The sequence below is a fragment of the Poecilia latipinna genome, unplaced genomic scaffold (assembly GCF_001443285.1).
Source record: "Poecilia latipinna isolate Pla-1442-1.1 unplaced genomic scaffold, P_latipinna-1.0 Scaffold1289, whole genome shotgun sequence".
NCBI lineage: Eukaryota > Metazoa > Chordata > Actinopteri > Cyprinodontiformes > Poeciliidae > Poecilia > Poecilia latipinna.
In genome coordinates this window covers 103454-113815 of record NW_015113905.1, presented here as the reverse complement: position 1 = coordinate 113815, position 10362 = coordinate 103454, and the positions used below count along the sequence as shown (strand labels likewise).

The 10362-nt window shown below is 38.8% G+C and overlaps 1 protein-coding gene across 3 annotated transcripts in view; it reads left to right on the top strand.

The window, feature by feature from the left end:
• The first annotated feature begins 2629 nt into the window (after nt 1-2629).
• LOC106961330 (14-3-3 protein beta/alpha-B-like) overlaps nt 2630-10362 on the top strand; it is a 13266-nt gene continuing 5533 nt past the window's right edge. The window contains exons 1-4 of one of the 3 annotated variants that reach the window (XM_015054984.1): nt 2630-2727; nt 4993-5288; nt 6882-7005; nt 8369-8532. In XM_015054984.1, the coding sequence (XP_014910470.1) occupies nt 4998-5288; nt 6882-7005; nt 8369-8532 (579 nt within the window). In that variant the 5' untranslated portion in view covers nt 2630-2727; nt 4993-4997. Of the gene's footprint in view, nt 2728-2937; nt 3105-4992; nt 5289-6881; nt 7006-8368; nt 8533-10362 lie in introns of those variants that run through there. The other 2 variants (XM_015054985.1, XM_015054986.1) reach the window with 2 other exon arrangements.

Here is a 10362-nt window from a genome sequence, read left to right as displayed (position 1 = left end):
AAAAAAGTTTTAAAAAACACCAAAAAATGTCTTTTTACCCCTACAAAAAGAAAAAAAAAAAAAAAAAAAAAAAAAAAAAAAAAACATGCAGCCACAGATACAATTAAATGATTTTGATAAAATGATGTATATCTTAGAATGGCCCAGTCAAAGTCCAGACCTTAATCCAATTTAGAATAGGTGGCAAGACTTGAAGATTGATGGTCTCAGACCCTCTACCTCCAATCTGGCAGATCTTGAGGTATTTTGAACATAAGAACCAAACAACAACAACAAAACAATCAGTTTCTATGTGCAAAGTTGTTAGAGGAAACAAACTCAGACCTATAGCTGATATTTCACCAAAATGTGGTTCCGCAATCTTTTAAATGGAGGGTTCTTAAAACACATCCATAAAGGGGAAGCTATCGTTTCAAGGGATTGTAAATAATTATTTGGCTTCAAAACTTCTTCCTTCTGATGACTCAGTAGGAAACAAATCAACAGGGTGGAAGCCACGCTGCCTGTTGCTTTAAGTGTTTGAGTGACTCGACTCTGTGAATCACTGCCTGCATTGCTTCAAGCATACCGGTAATTCATTTCCTTCCTTCCTGTCTATAGACTTGTGAATGAAAGAATGCCACACCTGGCCATTCATACAAACATGGAGAAAAAACTGACTGAGGGTAGTTTGTGTTCAAGCAGGATGGAGTCAGGGGGGCTTGGAGGGAGAGCGATGTGGGTAAAAAAAATTAAAATAGCTGGTATAATTAGGTGAAGCAATTCTCCCTGGCTATAGAGCACCTATTTTCAGCCAGTGGTCTCTGTCTGAGCTGTGCTTGTAATGAAACCAAAAAAATCTGCTAATGTGCTTTGATTTGGACTGGCTAATTTTTTGAGAAAAGCAACTCAATCTGTAGAGACATTCTGCTCTATATTGGCAACATTATTCCTCTGTGTGTTGTTTTTGAATGACCTTGTTTCAATGTCAGAGGAGCATTAGTCATTTTCCAGCTACTTCTTGCCTGCCTCAGCAAACCTCAAAATCCAGGACACGCCCTTTGGAAAACCAAAGTACAAATCATTATTGCACTGTTGAGTCTTACTTCTTGAAGCTAAATCAGTCATTGCTCCAGTCAGGGGCCCCGTTGATGACTCTGAGACTTCCTCACTATTTTATTACACTCACAGAGAAGATCTGTGTCTGTGATTACACCTATGTTACCCCTCAAAACCCAGACATGACTAGTAGAACTGGATGAACAGGAACAGTAGAGTCCTATAGGGCTAAAAGGGGAAAACCATTATCACACATACTATAGGATTTAATTTTCTAAGCTTTTAAATGGAATGTAGAAGTTTGATTGTAAAGCAGAACATAGGGGAACATGATCAAATAGAGTATTTTTTCTATGCATTTCTGTCTTGTATCTTTTTCTGAAATGGTTCTTTTGTCTTTCTTGACCCACTTCGCAAGTGTTGTGTCAACAGTTATAAGTTAACTGTGATTAACACAGATATTTTACAGTTTAGTTTCGGTAGCCATACTCTTTGCTGGTTAACACAAAGAATCAATAAATCATTTAATGAACTTGTCTGACAACAAGAAGTAGGTTAAAAGATCTCAAAAAGCAAGCAGCCCCATTCTGTAGAAATTCGAGAACATGAAAGAAACCAGTCTGGAAAGTGTCAGAAAACTATTTTTAGGACTTTGTGAGTTCAACAAACCTTAATGGCTCATTGAGAGCCATTAAGCACAAAGAAAACATGGGTGTTGTAAACATTACCCCAAGGACGTAAAAGAGGCATGTCAGAGGGGAAATAGTTCTCCATGGCCCTCTCTCTATGCGTAGGGAGAGCAAAAAGTATTTTAGGTTACATTTTGTGTTTCTTAAATTTTGTCCCATCATTTCTAATCAACACTGCCTTTTCCAAGCAGCTTCTGAATAAATATAGACTGTAATAATAGGGAGGTCAAGCTTTCATGATCCTTTTCTGGTTGGCTTCAGTTTTTACAAATAGTACATTTTTAAATATGATAAAACATTTAACATTCTCTGGAGTTTTTGTCCTCTGTTCTATCTCTTTGCTTTAAATGTATCTAAATCTTTAGTTCTAGCAAGAGAAAATTAGTCAGAAATTAATTTATTCTAATGTAATTTTACATTTACACTCAGAATATGACATCATTATGTTAAGTATCATAATACTTTTTACATTTACTACACTGTAATTATTGTGTAAACTAAAACATTTTCACATTTTTATTCAGTTTTTATTTATTATTAGTAGTAGTATGGTTCTGTCACAAAGTCTCTTTCATCCTGTTATGTCTTCATAACTATATATAAACAGGGTTTTTTTTAATTGCTAAGTGAGAAAGGAAAAAAAAACAGGAATTATTTGCTAACAAAGATTGAAAGGAGGATATGAAAATTTTGTAAAATATTTATTAGTTAGTTAAATGTATTGTACAGATATGGGCGTGTAATATCTCCCTTCAATATTCTTTTAGATTTAGACAAAAAGAAGAGGAAGTTCAGCTAAAAAGATTTCCGATTGGTCAAAAGGCGGTAAAAATTTTGCCTGAAAATTTGGTTACCTAGCAACATGGGCCTGACGTCATCCGTCCCGGCGCGACCCTGCTGCTGTGCGTTTGATTGGAGGGAAACCCCGTGGATGAGCGGGAGAGAACATCAGCTGTGCGGCCGTGGCATCAGGAGCGACACCGTTTAAAGACATTCACAGGTCAGTCCTACATCTATTTTTCGTTTTTACTAACCGATGTACGTTTATCGAGACATCGTTGAATTCCCTCTGCACGTCATGGAGTCGCTGTGGGCCCCACGTTGGTCGCCGTTTTTGTCTGGGGTGTAGGTGGAAGTCATTGATGCTCCGCTGCCCAGTCATTGTTTGTTCGGCGTCTGCTGAATGAGCAGCGCGAATCTGCTGCTCGTTAACGCGTCTATTCTTGTATTCGGCATTTTTTTTAAGAGGGTAGCTTGTGGGTGTGTCGAATCCGTATTTGTGAATGAAGCGACTTAAAACCGGACGATTAATGGGAGTAAAGCCAACGGCTCCGTTGTTTTCCGGAAGGCGAAAAAGGGCGTTCACTGTGAACTGAAGTAAGCTAGGCTCCTTTAATCATCTCACCGTTAAACTCGTTCAGTGAAACTATTCGTATTTTCTCTGTGCGAGGCATCGTTAGGCACTGAAAATATAACTTGTATTCATTTATGAAAAGCGTCACTTGTATAGCCGGACATGGTTTGACCTCAGTGGGCAGGTGTGTGTGTGTGTGTGTGTGTTTGAGAGAGAGAGAGACAGAGAGAGAGAGAAAGAGTGAGGTAAAACTGGGTGGGCGACATTCCTCAGAAGGGCGCAGGTGTGTGCTGGGAATTCTCCCCATTAATGATCGTTTGATTTCATCTTTTTATAAAGCTGGGATGACCCATAGCTTTAAAGCCTCTTATGTAACACAGGGAATCTGAATTTTATTGAATGAAACATCCTGGTCATCCACATAAGTGCTCGCGACATGTTAAAAAAATAAAAGTCCCAGAGCAATAAGTCAGTTACCATGTTGCCAGGGCAGTAGGACTTGCATGGCGTTTGGGTTACTGCATTTGTTGTTCTTGTCCAGTGATGGATTGAATTTTTTTGTCTTCCATCTAAGCCCCTGTGGAGACTCATACACTCCATTCTTGTATTGCTAGTTAATAAACTGGTGTGGGCTATATGCTTTTCATATTGAATTTTGCTAAAGAAGTCGATTGGTCACACATTGGATAGCTAAATCGACACTGGTACAATATGCCGGCTACTTTTCTAATACATTCAGACGAAAGTGTTCTCTCTGCCATGTTGTTTATCTGTAATAACTGATCAGACAGAAACAAATCTGCCAAATAGATTTCAGACCAATTTTTACTTTTTCAAAGCTTTTACTTGCTTTGTAAAAGAAAAAAAAAGTTATTTGTGATCTTACTGCTAAGAGAGTCCTATAGGTATTTATATTTGTTGATGTGAAGCCTTGTGTAAAAACAAGGTTTTCTTGATTCAAGAGGAAAGCAGTCATTATTCTTATATTGCCGAGTAGCTTGGTTAGCATTACTGACTTTGAACAGCAGTCTGCGTGTGTTGGTGGTTTGCAGGCTTTAGGCTTGCTATTTTAGATGGCAACCGCTAAGATTTTCCGTCATGTCACTCCTGCAGTTTGAAGTTTGTATACTGAGATGCCAAAGCAAACACTTGGATGATCAGGGTATTCTGTGGCAGTACGGTACATAGATTAAAGAAGCATTGCTCCTTCCCTGCTGGTTGCTGAGCACTGCAAATCAGCTGGCTGAAAGAAGGCTACTAAATGTTTGGAGATGCCAACATCTTCAAACCCTGGACATTCCACTACAGACAGAGGCTAATGGCTAAGGGAAAATGTGTATGTACAAATTGACGTCCTGTTGTAAACTTCTTTTTTCTACGCTCAGAAATTGAAGTATAATGTGACAAAAAACTGCTTGGTTGATGCCGAAAATTGACCAGCAGCAGCAGCCAGAATTTACCTCTGTTTTAATGAAGAAATGCACCTTCCTAATTTAAACAGCTTCTTGCATCTCTGCTTCTTTGTGTAAATCAATCTGTGAGAAGACAAAGCAGGTGATTCAGTGTGAATAATAACAGTAATGAAGTAAGAAGCTGCTGTGCAGATTTACTCACAAAGAGTGAAACACTGAAGGGATTGGAGCCGATGTCAACTAATTTAAGGATGGAATAGAAATATCCTTCACTGTCTGTCAGTGTGGAGAAATTTAGCTGTTGTGCATGAAGTGACAGATTTCTAAATCATTTGAGTGTTTTGGTAATGAATAATTTGTTACACAAAGAAAATTTGTTTACGTTATTGTAGTTAAATGTAAAAGTTAGTTCATGCATCAGATCCAGCACTCACCTGTGGTTCCTGTTTGTCCCCGACTTCCTCTCCTCTGTCCTTCCTTCCTCGCGCTGCCTTCACAGAAGCCATGGCAGACAAGGGAGAGCAGGTACAGAAGGCCAAGCTGGCCGAGCAGGCCGAGCGCTACGACGACATGGCCGCAGCCATGAAGGCCGTCACTGAGGAGGGCTCGGAGCTCAACAACGAGGAGCGCAACCTGCTGTCTGTGGCCTACAAGAACGTGGTGGGAGCCAGGAGGTCCTCATGGAGGGTGGTCTCCAGCATGGAGCAGAAGTCAGACAGCACCAAGACTGCACTGGCAAAGGAGTACAGGGAGAAAATCGAGAAGGAACTGAACGACATCTGCAAGGAAGTTTTGGTAAGGAAAGGTTAAAGCAGGTGGTGGAAAGAACAAATAAGCAGGTTTCTGATTAAACTATTGGAAAGTTGGTGATTCAGAGATTTGTTTGTATGCAATTTGAAGATGAATAGATCACTGGGATTACTTGGTATATTACTTATCAGGTTTTCAAAGACTTGAAGCAACCAGGATTATCTCAGCGCTACAAATGTTCTTTTATGCTTACTCAGTCGTTTTAAGATTATTTTGTGCCATGTCAACAATTAACATGTAGAGCAGTAGCAGGAAGGGGCTCCTCATTGGATGCTGCGGTGACACCTACTGGCTGCATGTGGTACTTAAACATGATGATTTGGGAGTAAAGGGAGAAGTCCAGCATGTCATTCACATGGCAGTTTTATCCCAAGAAGGGCTTCACAAGGCTTTACAAGCAAGTATTACAGTAAATACATGCTTTTAAAAGCAAGTATTTAAAATTAAATACTTGCTTCTAAACCTGTCGGGAATATACTTTATGCTCCATTGGTCAGTGTTTCTTTGGAGACCAGCTGATTTTTAATTCCGGACAGGATATTGTAATGGGGTTTATGCTATAAATTTCTTCTGTTTTTATCGAATATTTTATTTTTGATGGAGTCTTTTTGTAGATGCTATGTGTACATTTACGTTGCATTGTAACAATCATGTTTAACTTCGTTCAAATTTCCCCAAGCCATAACTGCAAATTACTGTATTTTTTTGATACTTGAATACAAAGTATTTCATACTTGTGATGTGGAAGGTAAAGGACTGATTTTAACATTTGATCTGAAAACCTTCACTTGCATTCTTAAGCTCTTTTAACTATCAGTCCTCTAAATAAATTCAATGTCCTTTGAGGAAAAGAGAGGTTTGCCACAAGAGAACACAGCAAGCATGTGAATGAAGGGGCTCTGATAAAATGAACTAAACCTCGTCTGCTATGGTGGCAGCATCATGGATAAGAGTTCATGGGGATGAATGAAGCTAAATACTATTTAATCCTGGGAGAAAATCTTCTGGAGAATGGAAAGAGTAATCGTGACGGGCTGCTTGTTTTTGTTGCCATGCATTAAAGCTCATCTTTCCAATTATATTATCGCCCACTTAGAGTGTCAACTGATATAGATCTTAGTGACCAAGATCATAAAGGTCATGGGACGTTCAGGATGTTAAAGGAAAATTTGATTCATATGCAACAATACTTGAACATGGCAAGGATAATTTGAGCTTAAGCTATTATGGAAAAATAGGCTTTTAATCTCTAAACTTGCAAAGCTGGTGGCGTCATGTCCCAAAAGACTTGCAGCTGCAGGCGGTTCTACTAACTATTGTCTCAAGGGGAGCTGAACATGCGACTAATTTCATTGTTCTATTTTATAAAAATGCTAATTTCACTGGAAAGTTGTGCCTACCTGTGTGAGTGGGCATGACTCAAAAGGCTCATTTTGCCAGTGTGTTTTTAATATTGCTCATCTGCTTTTAAGAAGCAGTGAAAAGGTGATGGTGCTTTATTTAATTCATATTTTCAAAATTTTTTATTTTAGGGTTTACTATATAAATGCATTTAAAATTGTACCCTTTATCCTGCAGGATTTACTCGACAAACATCTCATCCCCAAAGCTACGCCCGCTGACAGCAAAGTCTTCTACCTAAAGATGAAGGGAGATTACTACCGATACCTGGCTGAGGTGGCAACTGGAGAAGACAAGGAAAGTAAGCAAAACGCAACTTCATACATTGCTTTATATTTATCCTTGTGCTAAAACCTAGATCTGCAGTGTGTTTCTGTGTAATGGTCTGTAGCTCATTTATCAGCTTGATGGGATGAATGTGTTCTGATCAGAGATCCTGTAAATCCTCCATATCGTGAAGACTTGGCGTGTTTCAGGTGTTTGTGGGCAGAATACTGACATCCTCTTTGTCCTTGATCTACATCTGTCAGCTGTAGAGCAGGGATGGGCTGCTGCAAAGAGAGCGGCACCATGCTGTTGGCTGCTTTTAATAGCCAGGATTTATTCCTAATTTTCTATCGCAATGTGAACCGTGTTCGTTTCAGAAAGCAACTTCTATGTAAATCATCCATAAAGTGTGAATGGAATGGATTATTATTACCTCTGTAAATCTAAAACGATCCCTCTTGGTTGGGTGTAAGCCCTGTTCAGTCATTGATCTGTATTTCTCCAACCCTGTTGTTAATCATTGGGGGGGGGGGGGCTGGCCTTTTTTCTTTTCTCCCCACTAAACTAAGCCAGTTCTTAACCAGTTCCAGGGCTTCTAAAGGTATCCAGAGAGCTGCAGTGCAAAGATGAAAAATACCAACACAAATCACATAAATCTTCTATAAAATAGATGCCCCAGTGTCATTAACTTACCCATTTTTAACTCATATTTTGATTGGCTGTTGGTTTTCCTGAGCTCACCTCCAGTTCTTTCTCCTGACATCAGTTTGGTGCTGATGGAAACAGATCAACATTCCCAGCCAATACTAGGCAGTGGAAACCTGTAGTGCCAGTTTGGCGGAAAACTCCTCCACTTACAAATTAAAATGAGGCTTTGTATTTCAGAATTTTATCAGTACTCTTTTATCATAACAGAAGAGCCAAGACGTGTCGGGTAGTTTTGAGGTCTCAAACTCCAATCTGGAATATCTAGAAGCACCCAAGGTCCAGCATCCGTAAATCAATCTCAGCCTTCATTCAAGCCTTCAGTCCTGCTGATGATTTTTATTTAAATGTGCTGCACCAGAAACTCATATAAAAGGTGCAGGACTCCAGTACCCAAGGACTAGAGTTTAAAACCTCTGTTTTAAAATAAGTTGCAGGTAGTAAAGCAAAACAATAGTGAATTAATAAGTCTATGTATTAACCCCAAACGAATAACAGGGGAAAATACATCAGTTTGAAGGATATGAGGCTTTTCTTAAGAAAGCTTCTTTTACAATGAATTTAGACAGCTGTGTCTGGACTTAATATCATTAAATGGATGTAAATTTTGCTGATGCATATTGGTATCCAGATGTTTTATATGTTTTTGAGCATGTGTATCCTCACCTGATTAATCATCTTCTTTCATGAAGCCATCATCAACAACTCACAAGAGGCCTACCAGAAGGCATTGGATATCAGCATCAAAGAAATGCCTCCCACACATCCTATCCGTCTGGGCCTCGCGCTCAACTTTTCTGTTTTCTACTACGAGATCGTCAACTCACCTGATAAGGCCTGCCAACTGGCCAAGTCGGTAGGAATCCCCTCTCCAACCACAGTCCTGTTTTAGTTTCATTTAACCAACTTAACCTTTGGGTTTTTAAAAGCTAATGTTGAGAACTGCTGCTTACATGACTCACACTTAAAGCATTTGTTTGGAAAGATGTTGATGCAATGGACTTGCAACTACTTTAATGTATTGCAAGCAAAAAAGGGAATGAGTAAATTTTGCTTGATGTGGAGCTACAGAGCTTTGGCTTCATTTTCTTCTAAAGTGAGAGGAAGTGAATGTAAGGAAGACAATTTTCTTTAAGCCAAGCTTGATGGAACTGTACCTCCATGTTTAATTTGGAACTGGAATTTCAAACATTGACTAATGAAGGTTTAAATTTCCAATATTTTTAAATCTATTTAAAGATTACAAACTGAAAACATTCCTGCTTTTTTGCTATTTTTCTTCATAAGCTTGCTGTGGTTGTTTCCCTAATCCTGCAAGGTTGATTAGAGTTACCACGTTACCTCCTCAACATGAGATCAGGTTCTGCAGGAAGGACCTATTGACCCATTCATTCGGTTCAGGTGTGCTGAGCCAGAGAACATGTCTAAAACACACCGGACGGTGGCCCTTAGTGACTGATTTTGATCACCACTCCTCTTAAATAGGGTCTGGTGGTTTAGATGCCTAAGAAATCATTATTTCTCCTTTTTTTTAATTTTCACAAACCTATCAAAGGCAACATGGATCATAAACCATGCTTTAAAGAATCTGTACCTTTAGTCTATAATAATTTACAGGTGATCAAGCATAGAACTGATATAAGTTGGTGCAGAAGCCATTTAGGACGCTGCAGAATCTAAAATATCATGTTTCATGATAAAACCAACCTACTAACTTTACTCCAATATCTAGTTATTAAAACTGTAAACTTAAGTGGAAGTATGAAGTGGACAACATGCTGAAACTGTGAATAAAGGTTCTGTGATTCCAGCTTTGTAGTTTTGATAGGACCATTGATCATAAAATATCCTGAAACAAGAATAGAAAACATGAACTAGCATCACAACCAACTGAATTCACTTTTAATGTGAAAGTCTGAAGAGTGAACAATAAACTAAAATCTCAAAGTTTGTCTTCTGTTTTACGCATGTTGACTTTAAATCCTCCTACCAGGAGTCTTGAAAAATTTGAAACTAGGCCTGTCACGATAACAAATTTTGCTGAGCGATTGTCTAAAAAAATTATTGCGATAAACAATAATATTGTTTCAAGACCTTCTGACACTGATTTAATGAAAATGACTAATAATGCAAGCGATTTCCTGCCATAGACAGATGCACTTTATTTTCAAAAGAACACAACACTGGAACTAATAAACAAAATAAACAAAAGGGATTCTCAGTCTCCATTAACAAAAAACGTACTTGAATAAAAACTAAACAACATAAAGCCAAAGTGGAAATAAATACTTCATTCAACCAAACGAGTGCAGATTATGAAGTCTGTTTGTGCCCTTCAGTAATCACTAGATTTAAATAGAGAAGACGGGCACATCCTGACGCAATAGTTCACACTACACAATGTTTTGCCCTCATTTTCTCCTTACGACAATCTTAGATCGTTGACCGATCTAAGATTGTCGCTGGTGATTTCGTAACCGATCATCCTGCAGTGTGATTTAGATTGTGGTGGCTGCTCTGATCTAAATCAGGGGTTTTCCCGACTGGGAGCTTTAGGCAGCCTGTTGAATGTGACAGGTAGCCAATCAGAAAGCGCAGATTCTCCTCCTGCTTATAATGAGGGGAATCCCAAACTGCTGACACGGCACTACCGGACATTGGAGAAATGTGGAAACATTAATATTTA